This window comes from Fonsecaea pedrosoi (assembly GCF_000835455.1).
Source record: "Fonsecaea pedrosoi CBS 271.37 unplaced genomic scaffold supercont1.7, whole genome shotgun sequence".
NCBI lineage: Eukaryota > Fungi > Ascomycota > Eurotiomycetes > Chaetothyriales > Herpotrichiellaceae > Fonsecaea > Fonsecaea pedrosoi.
In genome coordinates, this window is record NW_013550609.1 from 3,394,880 (window position 1) to 3,416,165 (window position 21,286).

Here is a 21,286-nt window from a genome sequence, read left to right on the forward strand (position 1 = left end):
GGCCTAATAATTCCTCTATAAAAAAGCCAGCTGGGACATCATAATATCAAAGTCAATCCAAAGCAAACAAGCCTCACACTACTAGAATTCAGTTGATTGTCAACATCCACAAAACTGTCTGCTGAATATGGCGTCTTCCATTCAGCCTTACAAAATCACCGTCTCTGATTCCCGCATTCAAGAGCTTAATTCCAAGCTCGACAGTGCCACACATCCAGATGAGCTGGACTCTGCAGGATGGGACATGGGTGTCCCTTTGTCCGACGTCCATCGTCTCACAAAATACTGGCGCCATGAGTTCAGCTGGCGAAGAGCTGAGAAGAAGCTCACTGAACTACCTCATTTTGTCACCACAATCGCGTGCGAAGGTTACGAGCCTCTGAATATCCATTTCCTGCACAAGAGAAGTTCAGCCAAGGGAGCAATCCCACTGCTCTTCGTGCATGGATGGCCTGGGAATTTCCTAGAGGTCACCAAAATCATTGATGGTCTCTCTACCCCGACCCAAGGTCAAGTATCGTTCCATGTCGTCGCACCCTCGCTGCCCAACTTTGGATTTTCAGAAGGCACGAGAAGACGCGGATTTTCAGTCGAGCAGCATGCAGAGACGTTGCATAAGCTGATGGAGAGGCTTGGATACGATCAATATGTCACTCAAGGCGGTACGTTCAACCATATGGAATCTACATAAGCTTAACCCTGGATTTGTGAAAAGTAACAGACATGGAATTGACTGCCAGGCAGGTGATTGGGGTTACTACATCACTCGGGCTCTTTCAGCTCTCTACCCGCGCCATTGCAGAGCCACACACTTCAACATGGACGTGGGCACTCGACCTACGCTCTTCACGCATCCACTCCTCTTCGTGACCTCCCTCTTTCGACATCTTTCCAACAGAGAGCAACAAGGTGTATCCCGCACTGAATGGTTCGGCAAAGAAGGGTTCGGGTACAACCTGCTCCAATCCACGAAGCCGCAGACGATAGGCTACGCACTGGCCGACAGTCCTGTGGCTTTGCTGGCGTGGATCTACGAGAAACTGCACGACTGGGCAGACGCGTACCCTTGGAGTAAGCCTTGCCCGTTTCCACGATGATTGTCTTACCCTCAATCGCACCCCTTCCTCTTTTCATTTTACCCCCGAATCCCTTTTGACAACGACGGAAATGACTAACGCCCTCATGCTCATTTTCACAGCCGACGAAGAAATCTCCACCTGGCTGAGCATATACTACTTCAGCACCGCCGGCCCCGCCGCCTCGTGCCGGATATACTACGAAATGGGCCGTTCGGGCCCCTGGGGTCATCGCTTCACCCTGGACGAACTCAGGGCTTACCAGGCCAACGGGGTCAAGATCGGGATCAGCCATTTCCCACGAGATATCAATGTGTTGCCGAGTTCGTGGACGAGGACCGTCGGCGAGGTCGTGTATGAGAAGGAGCATGACAAGGGGGGACACTTCGCGGCGTGGGAACGTTCCGAAGACATTGTGCGCGACGTAAGGGAGATGTTTGGACGGGGCGGTGGTGCTTACGGGGTTGTGGAAGGGAGGGATGGGTATTGAGATGAATCGCCTGGGACTTATTGCAGGTTCAAGTCTTGTGGCCATTCTTGTGGTCTACTTCAGCTCCTCAATCCGCGGGATACCACCCGTTATGCCCTGTGTTCCGCTGGGTCCAGCCTGATTATCATCGTCATCGCTATTATCTGGCTCATCCTTCGGCATTCGCAAACCCATTAGTCCCATGAGATTGCCACCAGGTCCCGCGTTGCCAGCCTGCGCCTTGAGACTCTCCAACAGGTTCCTCGCCAGGTTGACGTCGATTTCGTTGTCGATGTCGTCGTCAGAGGACAACTCGTAGACTTCATCTTCGTCATCCTTCTGCTTCCCGGCTTTGAGTGTAGGCTTTGTGATCGCTCTCTGCTTGGTGGCAGATGAGGAGGACCCGAGGTCTAGGGCGCCGTGCCCTCGAAGCTCTGCCTCCATCTCTTTCATGAACGCATGCAAGTCCGCGCCACTTTCTGCCTCGTCATCATTGATCCCGTCCCAAGCTTGAGCGGAGCCTGTCTCTGTTGCAGGCGGCCTCAGCGCGGATCGATGGGCCGGATCATGAGCCCCTGGGCCAAGTTCTCCCGACATGATCTCCCTCATGACCTCTGGCGGCATGCCCATCATCTCCTGCATCATTTTGCTAAATTCGTCTTCGCCAAAACTGGCCTCTTTATCCTCGCCTTCGTCGTCCTCGGATTCATCATCATCGTCGGGCTCGTCATCATCGCTGTCATCACCAAACAACCCCGCGCCGTCTGGGCCGGCTTTGTCGTCATTCAAAAATTCCTCAAATTGTTTAACAACTCTTTGTAGATTCTCTTGCGCCGCCTTGTCACCAAAGCCAGTCTTCTTGCCTGTTCCCCCTGGTTGCCCTTTCCGCCCACCGAGCTCGTCCTCAAGATCGTCGAAGCTGATGTCGAGCCACTTTTCATCATCCTCTTGCTGACTCCAAGTTGCTATGTCGCAGTCTGATGGTAGGGCCTCGTCCCCTGAATTCAGATCATCCAGGAGCATTTTCATTTCGCGCACAGCCGGTCGATCTTGGTATTGAGAATCCGAGATCAGTATTTCAAATCCACATGTGACTTTCATCCCGATTTCAGCGCGAACATGCGCCTTTGGATCCGTCCCTGATGGCATCGCATCGACGAAGGCGGCAGGGGGCGGGAACTCTTGAGACTTGACTTGCGCGAATGCCACACGAGGAAACTTGACGCTCACGGTGACCAAATCTTCGGGGGTGAAGACCAGCTTGCCCTTGTTGTCTTTGTTTTGCAAAGGTCTGAGCGCGATTGGATCTCTGAGGTAGAATGCCTCTACGGCCGGTGCAATGTAGGCCGGCTTCTGATGAAGTAAGTATGCAAGTTTCCGCGGGATCGTTATTAACGCATGATGCATGTTTTCTGAAATTTGAGCGGGATAATTGCGCAGCCGAAAGAATGCTTCCTCTTCCATGCTTATCGAGTGCATCAACCTCCTAGGCTCATTCAAGATGATTTCCCTGGCTTGCGAAAGGGACAACTTCTCCTCTGTCCGCTTCGAACTTCTTGAAGCGCTGGCCGGCTTAATAATTTTCAACTGCCCATCATGGATCCAGACGCGGTTCTCGGCGACATCTGGCTCAAGCCACGAGGGTAAAGTCCCAGAGGCTTCGATGAGGAGGAACTCGCCATCGCTGTCTTTGACTTTGACCCATAGATCGTTGAATTTTTTGGTCAGCTCCCTCAGGAGCCAGACTATGACCCATTCGTCTTCCACAGAGTCGCCATATTCGGTCTGTCCACGCAAGAAACTTAATCCTACTCCAGTGTCAGTTGATTCTCGACTTCTCTGTCCCATTCGTACAGACCTCACCATCCTCTTTATTCAGCTCAAGGGAGAACCCTTGGCGCTGCCAGATATAGTCTTTCAGGTGCTGTCGATGGATGTCCGTTGCATACTTCTGTACCTCCCGCAGCCGCAGTCGCAATTCAGAGTCATGGCTTGGGTCTAGTGAGGGCGAGATTATGTACAGGGAATACTCGATGCAGTCATCTGGTAAGGCAGGTCTCGGGATGGGATGAAATGTGGAGCGAAACCAAGCAATCTCTTCCTCTGTGGCAGGCATACTCAAATGGCTTTGCAGGAGAATATGATTAGGCAGGTTGGACAAGGACTGCGTAGATGGCGAGGGGAAACTACTTGTAGGGTGCAATGCGTAGGGGCTCATGCTTTGCTGCCCGCTGATCCCGCCAATGAGATCATCCCGCAGGTGCCAAGCCCCGCGGCACCGACCATTCCTCTTTTGACTAAACAACAACAAGCAACAACCGCGAGATGCTTTGGGCGTTGTAAAAAGCGTCACTGCTCCAAAGACAGCAGCAGAGTATGGTTACTTGTTTGCCTTAATATTACACAATTGAAGTTAGAGGTGACTGCCTGTCTTATTAGGTGTTGAATTGTCTCCGCCCGTCATGGCGAACTATATCAACACACCGCAGGCGACCGACGCCTCATATATCACCAATGGGCTGGATCGTCTAGGAGAGATCTCGCCCGAGAAGTCCTTTGCGGCACCCCCAGAAAACCGAGACTTGATCAGCCAGATGAGAAATGCGAAATCTCAGGGCCTCAACCTCCGAACCCCTCGAGCTGGACTACGAGATCCATTGCGCCTGCTACCGAATGGCAACCAAGGTCGATCCGAGTTTACACCTCTCATGCAAAGCGCCACGAAGAAGAACATGGCACGTCGCCTTTCGAGCAAGAAGCCCGGTGTTCAAGCGACCCCTTCCTACCTCAAAGGTGGCTACACACCTGGGGCTCCAAGACTCAGCGATATATCACAGTTTGCGAGCGAACACACTTCAAGTTCGGCTGGAAATGCAATGGACAACACTCCCATGCCTCAACAGATCAGTAGCAGTGCCCAAAGTACACCTCTCGTACCACTGCCAGGACGAGATGCCGCCGGACTTGTGAATGACGGGAACATGATGACCTTACGCGAGCAAGAAAGCATCATTGACAAGGTTGAGAAGGAGAATTTTGGCTTGAAAATGAAGATACATTTCTTGGAGGAGGCTCTGTCGAAGCGAGGCAATGAATTCAACCAAGCTGCGTTGAAGGAGAATACCGATTTGAAGGTCAATAGGATCACCATGCAGCGCGAATTACACAAGTTCAAGAAGAATATTGCCCAGGCCGAGAAGGATGCGGAGGTCTATCGATTACAGCTCGAAGAATTCAAAGAACGAATTAGACGAAAACAAGTGGACGAAAGTGTCCGCGTCGAGCTCGAAACCCTCCGAACTGAGGTCAAAGCAAAAGACAAGCAGATCAAAGCATTAGAAACTGAGAGAGATTCTGCGAAAGATCAAGGAAAATCAACTGTCGAGAAGCTCAAAGATGAGATTGAAGACCTTCAAGCTGAACTGCGAGAGAAGGATCGGAAGATTGATGAGAGAGATGACCAGATTGATGTTCTCAAGGCTAAGGCAAGCAAGGAATCAAATGATGTCGCTGAAATTGAGGATGAGCTGGAGTCTGCCCGACAAGAAATTGAAGACCTTAAGCAGGACCTCGAACGCGCAAAAGCAGCTGCATCAGAAGCAAAAGAAGTCCAAGAAGAGGCTCTCGAGGAAAAACGCAAAGCCGAAGAAGATCTAGAAGAGCTGCGCGATGAGATGGCCAACAAGTCCTTCACAACCAAAGGACTGAGTCGACAGCTTGAAGAGAAAACGAACAAACTCGAGGACGATTTAGAAGACTTGCAGGAACGACACAATGCCTTGCAGGTCGAACTTGCAGAGAAGACAGACTCAGAGCGGCAACTGCGCGAGAAAGTTCGAGAGTTGGAGCGCGAAGGAGGATCAGAACTTCGAAAGTTGCAGCAAGATCTTGAGCAATCTCAGCAACAACGTGATATATTCGAACGCAAACTGAACAGCATGGCCAAACAACTCGAGACTGTCGAGAAAGATTTACAAGTCAAAGTTGAAGAGAAAGATCTTTTGCAAACGCGACATGATGCATTGACCAAGGAATCCGCGGAACTTCAGAAAGACCTCTCCAAGGCACAGAAATCAATCCGGGACCTCGAACTTGCTCTGGACGAGGAAAGACAACACTCGGCACAGAACGAAAACATCTTGAGATCGCAGCATAAGCAAGAGGTCGATCTTCTAAACGAACAAATCGACGGGCTGCACCGTGAAGTGCATTCGAAAGAGCGAGACCATGCGGCAGATCTAGAAGAATGGGAGGCACAGAAACGGACGCTTGAAGCCGCGTCGCAGAAGGCAGAAGAGAAAGCCAATGGCCTTCAACGCACGGTGGATAAATTCCAAGATGCGCAAGGAACAATCAATGGCCGTGAAATGAAGCTACAAGCAGCGCTCGAAAGCGAGAAACAGCGACATCATCAAGAAGAAAAAGTGCTTCTCAAACAGATCGAAGAGCTCCAGCAAGATCTCGCCAACAAACGCACCGCATCTGATGAAAACAGACTGGAGCTGAACAACGCCAAAGAAGAGCTGCGTATCTCGATCAGGGACCAAGCGGCGCTGAGAGAAAAGGTGGCTGAATTGGAGGAGGAGATCGAGGTACTCCAGGCAGATATTGAGCAAGAGCATGACTTCGCGGAAAAACAACAGCAGAAATTCTCCAGCCATGCGGATGCCCAGATTCAGCAGATGCAGGAAGAGAGGCAGTCCTTGCAGAAGGAGCTTGCAAAACGTAACAGCGACCTACAGGACACGCGCATGGCTCTCAAAAAGGCTGAGGAAGAACGTGACGCTCTCGAGTCCAAACTTCAGAATGCTTCCAAGTCGAACGACGAAACATTCGGCATGGATCAAGAAAAGCGAGAGCTGAAGCGTCTCAAAGTCAAGCTCGAGAAAGACATTGCCCGATTGACAACGGAGCGCGACAATCTCCATGAAGCTAACCAAACGTTGGAAGATGAGATCAATGCCGAGCTTGAGCGAGCAGGCAATGAAGAGGCTCGTTTGAATGCGGAAATAGACTCTCTCCGGAACCAGAAGGTTTTCAATGCAGACAACAGGGATCGAGAATTGACTTCTGCAAAGAACAAGGTCGCTCGTTTGGAGACCCGTATTAAAGAGTTGGAGGAGATGCTCGACAACCCTTCGAAGACGGTGGCTTCTCAAGCTGGAGATCTGTCTGGTCTCAGACACGACTTGATAGAAGCAAGAAACAACGAAACGGCAGCGACCAAAAGAGAAGCAGATCTGAAAGCAAACAACCGCGACTTGAAGATGCAGGTCAACAACCTCGAACGCGAGCTACATGAGGCCAAACTTGCACAATACAAAGCCAAATCGCCATCAGTCTCACCCCCTCCATCACACTCGAAAGAAGTTGCCAGGCTCCGACAGGAGCTGGTTGATATTCGAGCCGAAGTTCAGGTGTTGAACTCGGAGAATCGCGAGTTGAAACGTGCCACCCGTCGAGCTTCTACTGATGAAGATCAACTGGTCATGCTACAGACGCAGGTCAAATCTCGTACTGCAGAGGTGGAAACATTGAGTGCCAAAATTGCAGAGCAGAATGACCTGGTCAATGAACTGCAGGAGGAGCTCAATGATCTTCGGGAGAAGGATGGTGAGGCACAACATCTCTCTTCAAGCATTCGCAAACGTGATAGACAGATCCATGATCTGAAGGCGCAACTCAAACGCCTGCGGGATGAACAGGAAGGAACCAATGACTTGTCCATGAGACTGTCGAGTCGCGATAATGAAGCGAGGGAGATGAAGCATCAACTCCGACGTCTTCGGGAAGAGCGCAGCGTGGCGAACCAAAAAGCTGAAGCAGTGGAGAACGAGCTCGAGGCGCTGCAGACCAAGTATGAAGGTATCCTTGAGCGTCTCACATCTGGCAAGTCAAGCAGAGATGAGGTTCGAGCAAAGGAAATGAAGGGCCTGATCAAAGAGATTATGTGGTTGAAAGCCAAATGCAGACGGGAAGAGCGCCTGCGAAAGGACCTGGCATGGAGCAAAGCTTTCCTCGAACAGGGCGAGGCTGTGAGGGTCGAGTGGTACGTTCTCTTTTCCAGTCCGGTTTTATTGTCTGGTATACTGACAGATTCGACAGCAATCAGGTTGATCTCCACATTCTGGGAGAAATGGGCGTGTCTCTTGACAAACGCAAGTATGAGGTCAAGCTGAAGCCAGTACAGAAGCTGCGTGCCGGTGTGTTCGCTGTAATCGCCGCCATTCGCATGAGCAACATGGAAGAACAGTGGAGGGATGCGAAACTGCTCGGTGAAGAGCTCAAGTTGATCCGGACCAAGCAATCGAGGCAGCGTTCGATAAGACGTGTTTTGGAGGTTTGAGAGATGTAGGAGCTACATGGGCTTCTTATGGCGTTGTTTAACAGTGTGACCATTGTCTGTTTGCATCAGGGATGGATGGTTGGATGTTGCATTGGTTTGGCGTCTTTCTTCGCGATCACGACGATATGACCCTTTTCTGGTTTTGATGAGGGACTCAACAGAGATGCTTCCCCCCATAATCATCATCATCATCATCCTCCATCCTCCAAGTGGTCTTTCTTTGTCTGGCCAAGTGGTCTTTCTTTGTCTGGTTCTATCATCTCAATAGCCCATGAAAAGCGGAGAAGAGCGTCGATCCCGCCGTTGATTCTTGTCGTGTTGCATCATCGAACTTGTCTTCTTCCCCTCTATGCCATATTTCAGTCGTGCGGGTGGTGCTAGACTTGACAGGGCTCGTGGCTTAACAGATCTTCAGTCTTGATATCCGTTGTCGACCAGAGAGGCGCTAGGGAACTCGCTTCTTATATATCAATTTCTCAAGACAATTCAGGCTCAAGGACCCCCCCCCCTCCCCCCGCGCCTGAATTCCCCCCACCACCGATCCCACGATGAACGGGCCAAACTACGATGCGACAGGCGTCGAGTTCTACTCGATCGATGACCTCTCCTTCTCAAGTGGCACAACGCTGCACGACGTCCGGGTGGCGTATCGGAGCTACAACCCAACCTCGACGGCCGGGGTGGTGCTGATCCCGACGTGCTATTCGGGCCTCATCAACACGACCCTGACGTTCACGTCAGCCCCGTACGACGCGCTGGCGCGGTACCACGTGGTGGTGGTGGCGATGCTGGGCAACGGCGAGAGCGCGAGCCCGTCCAACAAGGCCTTCTTCCCGGAGACGGGCGAGCTGCGGTACGAGGACGTGGTGCGGGCGCAGCACGCACTGGTGACGGCGCACTTGGGGGCGTCAGCGCTCGAGGCCGTCGTGGGCTTCTCCATGGGCGGCCAGCAGGCGTACCACTGGGCGGTCATGTACCCGGAATTCGTGAAGCGGATCGTGGTCATCTGCTCGGCGGCGCGGACGTCGCTGCACAACTACGCGTTTCTCGAGGGCCCCATCGCCGCGCTGACCAGCTCCATCGACTACGTCGCCTGGAGGGCCATGAAGGACAAGATGGCCCGCGGCGAGGCCGTCGGCGTCAACCTCAAGGAGGTCGTGCCCAAGCGCGGCCTCAGGGCCTTTGCCCGCGCCTACGGCGCCTGGTTGACCAGCACGGCGTGGTTCCGCGAACGCCGCTTCACCCAGATGGAGGGCCACCCGAGCAGCGTCGAGGAGTGGATGCGCATGCGCGAGGAGGGCTACCTGGGCTGGGACGCCGAGGACCTGCTCGTGCTGGCGCGCATGTGGCAGATTGGCGATGTCGGGACCGTCATTCCGTCCGAAGGAAGCAGCAACAAGCTCCTCAGCGAACTCGGCGGCAAGATCCCCGACGACGACCTCTACCGCGCCGCCCTCGCCAGCATCCAGGCCAAGGTCCTCCTCATGCCCTGCCGCACCGACCAGTACTTCCCGCCCGAGGACTCGGAGATTGAGATGAAACACCTCAAGCACGGCCGTCTGGCCGTCATCGAGAGTGTCTGGGGCCATGTCGCCGGCGGCGGCTTGAATCCTCCGGACACGGAGTTTATGAATGCGCGGATTGCAGAGTTGATGAAGGAAGAGTGACTGAGTGAGTGATGGACTGGTTCATGGCCTTTTGCTCCATCTGTCCCATAGCCACCCCCGCGCGAGATTTTTCAGAGAACTCGGGGGGGCAAGGGGGAACGGAAGAAAGGAGGAGAAGCAGTCTCTATTAAAGTCGGCCTTCCTTGTCTATACACATACATACCTAGTAACATAGTGACCTAGTATGCATGCATGCAACACGACATTGACTACCTACGTACATTACATAGACTTTCAATTCTCCCAGGAATGGACATGGTCTTCCTCACACGAAAGCCCAAGGTGCCAACAAGGCAGGCAGGACAGGATAAGGACAGAACAGAACGAAGCCCTCTGGAGGCATGTACGTAGATCGAACGAAAACAACAACAGAGCTCAGTCTAAATGTCCGTGCATACATACATGCCTACAAGTGTTTGATCTGTTTGCTTGATATGTCCTATTCGATCCGTCAGGCACACAGGCAGACAGTAATCCATCAATCAACCACGACACATTGCCGTCGTCCGTCCAGGGGAGGGGGGCGTATCGTCAAGTCCCGATCCCGGTTCGAATATCGGGCTCTTTCTCTCTCTCTCTTGTCATCCAGGGATTCGAAGGCCCGGGTCTCTCAAATTCTCCGTGGTGGGCGAGAATCTTTCCGGATCCATCGCAGCAAGAAGAACAAAAGCCAACAAGAAAGGGACCAACAACGCGTCGTGCTTCTTGTATGCTTTTCCCATCTAGGTCTGGAATTCTGTTATTCCAGACCCAGGAACAAACAACAGTCCCCAGGTGGAGGGAGTGCGCCATGTACATTTTATGTCGTAACCCGCAACAAAAAAAATCCCAAAATCGCCCATATATATTGCATCAAAACATCCTAGCTCCCAAATTCCCACAAGACCACATCGCATAACATCACATCACATGCGCATTATAATAAGAGGCTTCAATCACACACAAAGGAAAAGACATGGCTTGATCCTCCCCGCCCGTCTTCGTTTCTCTCATCCTCAATCGTAGTTCTGCACCTGCCAACTCAGGATCATCATCCACAGAAACAAAACGGCCAGTATTATGCTCCACGCAAAACTGGCCTTCCAACACGCGCAGATGTTGCTCTGCGTGAGCCACGCCAGCGTCTCTATTGAGACGCCGTGATATTCTTGGTTCTGGACAAAGTTGTTACAATTGCCGTTGACATTGCCGTCGCCGTACAGTTGAATGGCCGTCTCTATTAGAGTGGTCACCCATAGCACGAAGAGCACGAAGCTGCCCAGGAGGATGATGCCCGGGATGAGTAACCGGCGTGCCGCGAGGATGAGGATGATGATGAGGAAGACAATCGTGAGGGAGCCGCAGATGACGGCGAAGGGGAATAACCTGTCCAGGCCCCAGTCATTCAGGTGTCAGCAGTCGTCCAACGACCATTTGCGTATAGGAGAAGCATACCAAGGAATTCCAACCTGCAATTGATCCTGCACGGCGATGAACCACGCATTGATGCCCAATACTGTAGATGACCCGGCCAACACGATGAATATCCACAGATTCAGTTGTACTTCGGGCCAGATATATCGCCGGCGCGACGACTCGCGCACAATGACTTCTGTCGCCATCTTCTTTCTGGGCGAGATGAGGCGGGGGAGGGCGTGCAAGGGCACCGAGCGCGGGCCACGCTGCGCTTAGAATAGGGCGCGCCCGCCGAAGAGAATTTGTGGTACTGGAGTGGGAGTCGAGAAATCTGCGCAGGGCCGGCGTAGTAGGGCTCAAGCGTGCCGTTCGACGCAAGAGGTTTGCTTTTTCTTCTTCTGATCGTTGGCGGGTTTCAACACGTTTTCAGACGAGGTCCGTCCCCCATGGAGGCCGTGGGCGCGCTCTTAAAAATGTTGCAGGATGTCGCAGGCATATGCTGGTATGTTCGGGTGCGTCAGTTCGAGTAGTTGTTGGGCTGCAAGACGGAGCAGGTACCCGAGCGAGCACAGGAGGACGTGGCTGCAGCGTGTGGTTCATGAAGCATCGTTAAGCAAGCTCGGTGAATGGGGATCGGCCACGACGCGGCGGGCATGTTGGTGTTTGGTGTTTGGTGGATGATGCATGCGGTGGAGACGAGAAACTGCGGGCGGCGGGTGGCTTGGGGCAACCGGACCAGGGCGGGTGGATGAGACTCGGTAAACAAACATGGCATCACACAAAGCACGAGGCCCTAGAGGTATGTGGTAAGATGATGAGTTGATGAGATGGCACCCTGGGCTGTACCTATGTTAGGCATGTACATTCTCGGTACTGGGTGCTCCGTACTCGGTAATGATCCTGATTCTCCCACGTATCTCTGTAAACACAAGTCTCCCCGTCCCTCATTCTTCATTCTAAACTCTTCAGGCATAATTGTACAGTCATGTGCCCCCCCATAACGCCCGCCCTCTTTCCATAGTAGTCATGCACCATGCGTTTGCAACCCTGACAATAATAACCACCCAGCCCTCGTTGATTCCCAACCATTCGTTCCCTTATGTCGTAGGCAATTAGGCTCAATATGCACGCGTACATACAGCACATGGAGATGGTGATGTGGTGACTTGTCCTTCTCCCACCCCAAGTGTCACTCTTGAGAAAAGGCACTTTTGCACTTCTCACATGGTGTGCCACAAAGCCCTGGAACATGCAAACGAGCAGCGCCTATCTTTGAGCCTTCTGAAAGCCTCAGGCAAATCCGAGAATCTGTCAAGTATGGCACTGATCCCCTAGTGATAGCCGAAATATACTCCTCCTAAAATCCCAAGTCTTCCATTGTAATGCTCTAGACTTTCCGAACGGACAGACTCGTGTTGGTTACTCCTCGACGGTGGCATCCTGTTTCACCGTCAGTTAGTATCTCCCAGAAGGAGAGTTGAATTGAAAACCCACCTCATCCGGATCCCGCACAGATGATGCTCCTCGTCGCCGGAAAGAACTTCTCCGATCCACCTCTATGGTCTCCTCGATGATAGTCCCCTCTCGCCTGCTGCTGCTGCGTGGCCCGCGCCGACGAATGACTTCCTCCTCGACCACTCCGCGCCGAAGACCAAACACATTCCCGTAATTGAGAGCCGCCCAAATGACGTATATGATAAGCAGGAACCCGCCGATTGAGCCCAGCACGATGGCAGCGACGGTCCCTGGTTTTGGTCCAGCGTTGAGGCCGAGGTATGTCGTGGGTATAGCGAGAATCGCCTGCTGCCGTTTCGTCAGAGACGAGGCGCCCGAACCGCCGCCGGGCTCGTAGACCTGAAAACTATCCATGGTGGGTGAGTCGAAGATGGGCGCCAGGGTGATCAATGTCTGCGCAGGCTTTGTATCAAAGAACTTCACGATGTATGTGACACAGCACCAGACACTCTGAAACGCAATGGTGTCCCATGGGCACTATGAAAGGTGTTGCTTCTATTGTTTTGAGACCGGGGGTGGCCCATGATCGAGTACATGTATCTCCAGAGTAATACGTGGGCTGACGCGACCAGACTAAACACCCACCAACCTCTTCCGTACCAGTTTAGCATGTGTTTCTGGGCGAGGAGCCGACGAATCTCCACCCGGACACAAGTGGGAAAACACCTGGCATGGATTGATATGCCCCTCATCCTTCGAGCTATTCCGATCTCTACAAAGTTTCCTGTTGGGCAGTTCTTCCCAGTCGCAACTGGTGGTCGAGCTCTTGAGAAAACACCGTTGGACTACCAACGTTGTGCTGCGTCTATTGGGACTTACCTTTGTAACGGCCCGGAAGTATATCCAGTGTGTTGTTGTTGTTGGGGAAAATGGTGTCGCCCCGGTGAGCATCCTTGGATCGGCCGACAAGCGAGGCCAGAAAGCTGAAGCTAGTCTCCCCACAGCCTGCGATGATGCCTAGGATCGTGAGCAGGCATGCTAATTTACTCGCCCGGTTGCCGGTTGCTCTAGGCAAATCCGCAGCGCCTAGGGCTGCTGCTAAGCGAGGAACGAGCACCCAGGCTGGGGAGGATCAATATACTGCATGCACTTGTGGCTGCTTAAGCATCCCTACGCTGAAGGATTTAGGTGCCACTGAGAACGAGATATAAGTCTGCGACCAAAAGCATGAAGATGCTCGACCTTATTCGAGGATAACATATGAGATCTTCGTACAAAGGTTCCCTCTGCTCAACATTACAACTCATTTTGCTCATGAAGGCTGTGACATGCACAATCGGTGCCACTTCCCCGTCTCTTTCTGAAAAGTATGACCTTGTGCACTTCGAGCAGATATAGGGCATCTGAGAGGATTAGAGATTGGCAGCACAATCCATGGAAGAAGATGTCTGGGTGCTTCTGCGGTATGGCTTGGTAGGCTGACACTCTGTCTGCAGACTTGACGCAACTCTGGTGGGATTTCTAAGGCTTCACTACATTTTGAAGCTGACTGGCGAGCTTATAGCGAGTGATGAACGTAGATAACCAGCTCTCTCAATCGTGACGATATATCGAATGATTGTGTTCCTTCAAGTCTGTAGCAGGAGGAAATGTGGGCGCTGGACAAGGCTGAGTGCGTTGCCCCCGCAACAACCCAAATGGTCGTCTTCGTAGTTACTCGGCCCTCCAAGCACAGCTGAGGACCACGACCTTGTATTTGCACCCGCAGAACCTCATCCTTCAACGTCTATAAATTGTAAAGCTCAAGATGAGCGTGCGTGTTGTCGCCCGTATTCGACCACTTCTGAAAACCGAAATCGAAAGGGACCAGATCGTGAGCAGCCACCCTGGTCCGGATGGGAAGCCGACGATTGTCAAGATTCCCAACCCCAAGAACTTTGCCGAAGAGTATAGTTTCCAGTTCAACAGCGTCTATGAGCAAGATGCAACGCAGCAGGAGATATTCGACGCCGAGGGTAAGCTTCTCGTCCGGTCGCAAAAGCTGGTATTCGCCTGACTGACTTCTGTGGCCGCAGTTGCACCCACAGTCAAACATCTCCTGCTCGGTTACGATGTCACCATCTTCGCCTATGGCTCGACGGGGACGGGAAAGACTCATACAATGCGTGGCGGAAAGTCGCTGGCTGACCGTGGCATGATCCCGAGATTGCTTAGCAGTATCTACAGAAAGAGTCGGGCGATTGAAAAGAGCAGTAGTGGAGAAACCACGGTCGAAGTGTCCATGAGCTACTACGAGATCTACAATGACCGCGTCTTTGATCTTTTCGAGGCGCCCGAGAAGCGAACGGCCACTGGATTGCCCATCAGAGAAGCTGAAGGTGGAAAGACGGTGGTCGTTGGTCTGACCGAAATGCCTTGCGCCTCTTTGAAGGATTTCGAGGTGTTGTACGACAAGGCCAATGCCAATCGAAGTACCGGTGCCACCAAACTCAATGCCCATTCCTCACGGTCCCATGCCATTCTTTGCGTCAAGGTGGCCATCACCACTCCGACGGAAACGAGAATTAGCACAGCTTCTGCCATCGACCTGGCGGGTTCGGAAGACAATCGAAGAACGGGGAATGGAAAGGACAGAATGGTCGAGTCCGCGAGCATCAATAAGTCCTTGTTTGTCCTGGCGCAGTGCGTGGAAGCCATTAGCAAGAAACAGCAACGCATCCCGTATCGCGAATCCAAGATGACCAGGATTCTCTCGCTGGGACAAAACAATGGCTTCACAGTCATGATCCTCAACCTGGCGCCTGTCAAGGCCTTCCATCTTGACACGCTCAGCTCCCTGAACTTTGCAAACCGGACCAAGAAGATTGAGGTTCGCGAGGTGGAGAATGAACCCATCTTTAAGGGTCCTCCGCGCCAGGTCCCTGGCGCACCAGTCGGCGGGCCGACGATGCAGCGGCAGCCACTTCGGCCTCTAACCAATGTCGTCAATGTAAACCTCACTGCACATCGGGATACAACCGCGAAAAATGACAAACCACCGAAAGCCTTTGCGGTCTACTCGGACAAGACCAAGACGGCGACTAGTGCCAAACTTATGCCTCAGAAGTCGTCTCCACTGAAACGCACGGCCGAGACGTCGTTCCTGGCATCTGCTCGCCCACCCAAAATCGCGCGCCCAACACCCAGCTTCATCCGGCGTGCCCCAGAATCTCAAGCACTGGGCATGGATAAATCCTCGATCGAGAATCTGGTGGAGAAGAAAGTCTCCGAGATTCTTGCAGCACGGGCTCTCAACGCACCCGACCCAGCTCCACAAAAGTCCATATCTGAAGAAGTTCAACGACGGCTGGACAGTATTGAGAAGAGGCTGGAAGGGCAAGACGGTGAGAGGGCGGAAGGCTTAAGTTATTTGTTCATGGCCAAGCAGCATCAAGCCCGCGGGGAGTTTGGGAGCGCCCTGAAAATGTATGAGCTGGCTAGGCCGTATTTCCCCGACAACGAGAAGTTGAAGGGTAAGATTGAACGGCTGAAAGAGAAGCTTGCAGCGAAAAAGGAGTCGAGCAATACAGTGGGAGATTCAGACGAGACGCTGGATCCATCAAGCAGATCGGAAAAGTCGAAGACGTCCCGTGGGAATGCTGAGGGTGATGAAAGCTACCAAGATGAGGATAACGAGGGCTCAGCCTACCACGATAGCGACCAAGACGAAGCCTTTCGGCCACGGCAGAGAAAACAAGCCAAGTCGCAGAAACGCAGAGCAAGAGCATCATCACCGGATCCCCTCACGCAACAAGGACCGATAGAGCCGAGTGCTGCGGTAACGCCTCGAACACAATACCTCCTGAAAGTCATCAACACCCGGGATATCATGAAAATCAAGACATTGAACGGGCTTGGTGCAAAGCGTGCCGAGGGGATCGTGGACTACCTCAATGAGCAAGAAGGTGAAGGAGTCGAGGATGTCTTTGTCCGAAGCTGGAATGATCTGGCCAAGTTGAGGGGGATTGGAAAGAAGACGCTAGAGACCATGAGGGAGGGTGTTCAGGTGGTCCTGTGAGTGAGGAAGCGAACCAGCTTCAATGGTGTTGTGTATATACTGTTGTTCAGAATTGAGTACGCATTGGTTGGTTGTCATGAATAACGGATGGTCTGGGGGATGGGGCTGCCCTGGCGAGGCTGTACGTCCAAAATTGCTGATTGTCTTTTCGCATCTTTGACACTTTGAGGCTGTTGCATCTCGATTCAGTCCTTTGGACTTGTAGACTACAGCTGTCTATATCAGTTACGACTTCTTTTTCCTCATTCGCGGCTGCCTGAAAGACTGACTAAACCATTGGCCACGTCGTCTTTACACTACGCTTTTTCAATGGGACCACATTCCGCACTGTCTACGAAGTCGCATCACCATGCAAACATTACCATACGATCGACAAATCATCTTCTCAGCTACAGCTCATCCAGCGACTCTCTGGGCCCCTCTGAACCCCATGCCGCGCCTCCACCTTTCAGCACTCCACTGACCAACCTTTCAAGCCTCCCTCACCCAGCCTCAACTCGACACAATCCGACACCAAATTCTTTCTGCGCATCTCAAGATCCTGAAAGCCTGATAGGGCTGTTGGATCAGAGAAACTGTCTCACAGAGCATCAGCGAAATCGAGGATCAAGGGCGGTTTGGCACAGATGAAAATGAGAAGCAATGGCGGAAGTGCAGGTTGATCTGGCAGTAATACATTGTTGTTTGTCTTCAATGATCATGTCGTCACGGAACAGCTCGACAGAAAGGCTTGCAATGTGATATGTGACATGCATAAAAGAAGGGAAGCATGCCTATCAACCCTGGGCTGGATGCGCCGTACGATAACGGCAGAATACTCCCCAGGAATGTGCCTTGCCGGGATCAGGCCGTCACCCCTGCTCATTTGGTGGTTGTAGCAAGCCTGTCGTACTTCGACTCGCATCCAACCAACTCAGCCTTCTACCCTGCCTTGTTGGCTTTTGCGCATTCGTCCTGCAGATGCTGGGCGGCTCGGTTGCTTCGCCTCCGCCAACACATGCTCAGGCTTTCCACCCGAACACCCACCCATCGCCAGCCTGATATTGTCGAAGCTGGCTCTCGAAATTTTTTCTCAGCCAGCGGAGGACAGACTTCCCTATCACAGAGTCTGCTTCCCATTGTTGTTGGCTCCCAGAATTCGAGATGGTCGACCCTCTTACGACTTTCGCGGCCGCGGGCAACGCCCTCCAGTTCGTCAGCCTTGGGATCCACTTGGTGAGCAAAACCATCGACTACGCGAATGGTGGCGGGAACAATTACTTTGAGTCGTTGAAAGACTGCGTGCAACGTCTGTCGGTCTCAAGTGCCTATCTCCAGACGTCGATGGGGTCCAGCGCCTCCAAATTGCTGCCGCCAGGACCTGCCCGTGGTCTGCATCGTGCAAACCTCGAGTGCCTGAGAGTGTCTCAGGAGTTCACAGCGATGCTGGATAAGCTGGGTCTCAATAGGCGACACAGCCTGTGGAAAAGTGGTGAGTCTGTTGACCCTAGAATCCTTGATTTCAAGATAAGCACCATGGCCACTTTCTGGCTATCCAATACAGCGTATGCTAACCATTTCAATATGGTAGTCAAACTGGCATTGAAAAGTCACGCTGAAAAATCATGCATTGACACCTTATCGCGGAATCTGGATCATGCGAGGGCGAACTTGATGCTCTCCCTCTTGGTTTACCTCCACGACCAGTCTGCTGTGGACCGCCAGAATATGAGCGAGGAAATGCGTACTATCGCAGACCAAGCTCTAAGGGCTACCAAGTCGTCTGCTGATATTAAAGCTGATATTGCCAAACTGAGTTCTAGCCTTTCCTCGCTAGCTATCGACGATACCACCATATCTCTCGATGTTGAAGATGCATTGGAACGCAGCGGCACCTATCTTACAAATGAGATCAAGGGGCTCTCTGCACGCCTGGAGCGGTTGGATGATAACCTCAAAGCTTTACTAGACGAGGTGCACCGGCTCCTTCCCACAATGAAAAGCGAATTGGCCGCTCGACGTTCGATCGTGGAAAGCCTATGGTTTTCACAGATCAACAACAGACGCAATAACATAGGTCGGGCCTTCACTAACACATATCAGTGGATATTCAAGCAAAAAGACAATCAAGTAATTGTATGGGACGACTTCGTTGAGTGGTTGCATTCGAGCAAGCACCCTATATACTGGGTGTCTGGAAAACCCGGATCTGGAAAGAGCACTCTGATAAGAGAACTTGACGAGCGCGCACACAACATGTTGTCTCTGTCAGCATCAGGTAACGATACAGTCCTCAAGGCTTCGTTCTATTTTTGGTATGCTGGCACCAACGACGAAAAATCGATGTCTGGCTTGCTCCGAACACTCATCCATCAACTGCTGTTGCCACATCTTGATCTTGTAGACCAAGTGGTTTCAGCCAGCAAGTGGGAGGCGAGCCTCAGTGGAGATTCGCGACTTCACGCGTGGGAAGAAAACGAGTTGGTTGAAGTCCTATGCAGGACTATACAACACCTCGGAAGCAGCAAACAGATTTTGCTCTTTATCGACGGGTTGGACGAACACGCTGGTTCAGATGACCAACAACAAGAAGCTCTGGATTTGATACACAGACTCGCTCTAAGCCAGAACGTCAAGGCGTGTGTCGCTAGCCGGCCCTATAACATATTTCGAGATGAGTTCCAGGAATGCCCGCAACTCCGGCTCGAGCATCTGACCCGAAACGACATACAACTCTATGTCCATGGCAAGCTGGGCCAGAACTTGCACTTTCAGCGACAACTACAGAGAGAGCCGCAGCTACTTGACAATCTAACCACAGAAATTATAAGTCGTGCCAGAGGGGTATTTCTGTGGGTGCACTTAGTTGTGCGTGATCTTCTGAGAGTCCTGAGGGACGGAGGTCGCGGTAAGCACTTGTTCAGAGAGTTGGAGAGCATTCCCCTTGACCTGGATGACTATTTCCAACGCATATTTGAGTCGGTGCCAGTGCCATACAGAAAAGATGCATCCATCATCCTCCAGATAGCATTGTCCTGCAGTAGCGAGGACGCAGTGGACGTCCGTGGTGTTACAGACTTTCAATTTCGTCTTATGCATCTCTATTTTCTGGATCAAAGTGAAGACTTGTGCTTTGGTGCAAATTCACAACTTTATGATGTTAACTTTGCTCATCCGCAAGAAGGAAGAGAACTCCTCCAGTTGCTGGAGCGAATGCTGGTGAGCAGATGTATGGGATTGTTAGAGACTGGTTCGCACACCAACGAGAATGGCTACTATGGTTACAGCCAAACCATGAACCCCGGAACGCGCATCGAGTTTCTGCATCGAACAGTACGAGATTACTTTGCAGGTCGTGCTGCACTAGATCTGCTTCACCGCCACACCGACTCACCATTCGATGCTCACATGTTCCAATGCAACCTCATGGCCATCGATATCAGAACCTTCGGCCGTTATGGAGCGACCCTTGGTAGGGGGCTGTTTGACGTAGAAAAATTTCTCCGGCACATTATAGAGCGACCAGATGAAGAGGAGACTGCATTTGTGCTGTTTGAAAAGGTGGTGGAACTGTTCGACGGGATTGAAATGGCAACATCTAACTACTACAATCACCTAAACATCCGATCTAGGACTATCAACCAAATATTGCAGAGTTGGTCGGCGCACCGAAGCAATGCCATCTCACTCAGCATACAGCTTGGTTGGAAGTCGTATGTCAAGGCACGACTAACAGAGGCGAAAGTTCGAGAGAAAGAGGGGAGACCGCTGCTTCACTATGCTCTTGTACCGGTCACTGATAGCTGGACATCGCCTGATCCCAGCATCTTGAGCGACCTCCTGAGACTCGGCGCCAATCCAGACGAACTTGTTAGTACACAGCATCTTAGTGTTCCTATATGGGTCTCCTTCTTAGCGGCGATACCCTACATCGAGGGCCTTGACTACACGAGATGTCTAGAGATTGTCAAAATGCTCGTGTTACACGGTACTCGGCCAGTGATGATAGCTACCGACTTCAAAAGCGCTTTGGACCAAGTTTGGCACCACTGTATACACAGTTCGGCATTATATTCCGACATGTTCAGCGGCGTAAGGATGCCCCGTCGAACTAACCTTCAGCAAAAGGATGATGCCGAGACATTTTGCTCATTCCTAGACGTTGCGGAGAGTCTTGTGCGGCAGTCATTCGACAGTTCGGAATCCCCCGTCTTCACTGAGGAGGACATCGTGACCTTGAGGGAACTGGAGCTCTCCCGATATGGGAAAAGCCCGGACTATCGTCCGTCTCTCAAGCAGCCAGTGTTGGGTGCAAAACGGGCCAGAGAGTCGTCTCTCTCACAGCCGGATGATGTACAGCTCGAATCCAACGGACGTGGCCGTGACTCTGACGGTGAGGAGCAGCCACTCCAGAAGAAGACCCGGAGGTAAGGGTTTCTGGATCTGGTGCTTGATATGCACAGTCCACGTTTCGGTGTGGACAGTTGCCTCAGGTGGAGTTGCTCCTTGACATGCTGGACAATGATCGCTATAATGTTCGATACCGCGAATCAGTGGCCCACCATGGACGGCTTCACGACACTTGACTGAAGGAGAATCGGACATATTGCAAAATGGAGCCCACTGGGGAGATTGTTCACACGGTAGTTTGAATCTTCTTGAGTGATATCACCGCTTACCTGCTTGGTGCGTTTCATTACACATACATATCACGATGTTCCCAAACGGGCCCTTTTACTTAGGTATCATATTGATCCGACACGACGCTTGCCACGCTTCCATCTTCCCGCCCAAAGGATGACAACTCTGACCAAAGTCGATCTTCAGGAAAACCTTTGGAGA

General features: G+C 52.1%; 8 protein-coding genes across 8 annotated transcripts; 5 read left to right on the plus strand and 3 right to left on the minus strand.

The window, feature by feature from the left end:
• Positions 1–127: 127 nt before the first annotated feature.
• Positions 128–1,566, plus strand: Z517_11280 (uncharacterized protein; the record flags this gene model as incomplete). Its single annotated transcript, XM_013424888.1, has 3 exons — positions 128–662; positions 745–1,071; positions 1,199–1,566. The coding sequence occupies 3 exons, from the start codon at positions 128–130 to the stop codon at positions 1,564–1,566; spliced, it is 1,230 nt and encodes a 409-aa protein (XP_013280342.1).
• Positions 1,567–1,620: 54 nt separating this feature from the next.
• Z517_11281 (uncharacterized protein) lies at positions 1,621–3,661 on the minus strand (the record flags this gene model as incomplete). Its single annotated transcript, XM_013424889.1, has 2 exons — positions 1,621–3,353; positions 3,409–3,661. The coding sequence occupies 2 exons, from the start codon at positions 3,659–3,661 to the stop codon at positions 1,621–1,623; spliced, it is 1,986 nt and encodes a 661-aa protein (XP_013280343.1).
• A 346-nt stretch (positions 3,662–4,007) lies between these two features.
• Positions 4,008–7,891, plus strand: Z517_11282 (uncharacterized protein; the record flags this gene model as incomplete). Its single annotated transcript, XM_013424890.1, has 2 exons — positions 4,008–7,594; positions 7,651–7,891. 2 exons carry the CDS (start codon positions 4,008–4,010, stop codon positions 7,889–7,891), a joined length of 3,828 nt encoding a protein of 1,275 aa, XP_013280344.1.
• A 548-nt stretch (positions 7,892–8,439) lies between these two features.
• On the plus strand, positions 8,440–9,558 carry Z517_11283 (uncharacterized protein; the record flags this gene model as incomplete). The annotated part of the gene is made up of 1 exon (XM_013424891.1): positions 8,440–9,558. One exon carries the CDS (start codon positions 8,440–8,442, stop codon positions 9,556–9,558), a length of 1,119 nt encoding a protein of 372 aa, XP_013280345.1.
• A 995-nt stretch (positions 9,559–10,553) lies between these two features.
• On the minus strand, positions 10,554–11,159 carry Z517_11284 (uncharacterized protein; the record flags this gene model as incomplete). The annotated part of the gene is made up of 2 exons (XM_013424892.1): positions 10,554–10,923; positions 10,993–11,159. 2 exons carry the CDS (start codon positions 11,157–11,159, stop codon positions 10,554–10,556), a joined length of 537 nt encoding a protein of 178 aa, XP_013280346.1.
• A 1,213-nt stretch (positions 11,160–12,372) lies between these two features.
• On the minus strand, positions 12,373–12,822 carry Z517_11285 (uncharacterized protein; the record flags this gene model as incomplete). Its single annotated transcript, XM_013424893.1, has 2 exons — positions 12,373–12,393; positions 12,448–12,822. 2 exons carry the CDS (start codon positions 12,820–12,822, stop codon positions 12,373–12,375), a joined length of 396 nt encoding a protein of 131 aa, XP_013280347.1.
• Positions 12,823–14,215: 1,393 nt separating this feature from the next.
• On the plus strand, positions 14,216–16,465 carry Z517_11286 (uncharacterized protein; the record flags this gene model as incomplete). Its single annotated transcript, XM_013424894.1, has 2 exons — positions 14,216–14,423; positions 14,484–16,465. 2 exons carry the CDS (start codon positions 14,216–14,218, stop codon positions 16,463–16,465), a joined length of 2,190 nt encoding a protein of 729 aa, XP_013280348.1.
• A 1,143-nt stretch (positions 16,466–17,608) lies between these two features.
• Positions 17,609–20,875, plus strand: Z517_11287 (uncharacterized protein; the record flags this gene model as incomplete). Its single annotated transcript, XM_013424895.1, has 1 exon — positions 17,609–20,875. One exon carries the CDS (start codon positions 17,609–17,611, stop codon positions 20,873–20,875), a length of 3,267 nt encoding a protein of 1,088 aa, XP_013280349.1.
• Between the last annotated feature and the right edge of the window lie 411 nt (positions 20,876–21,286).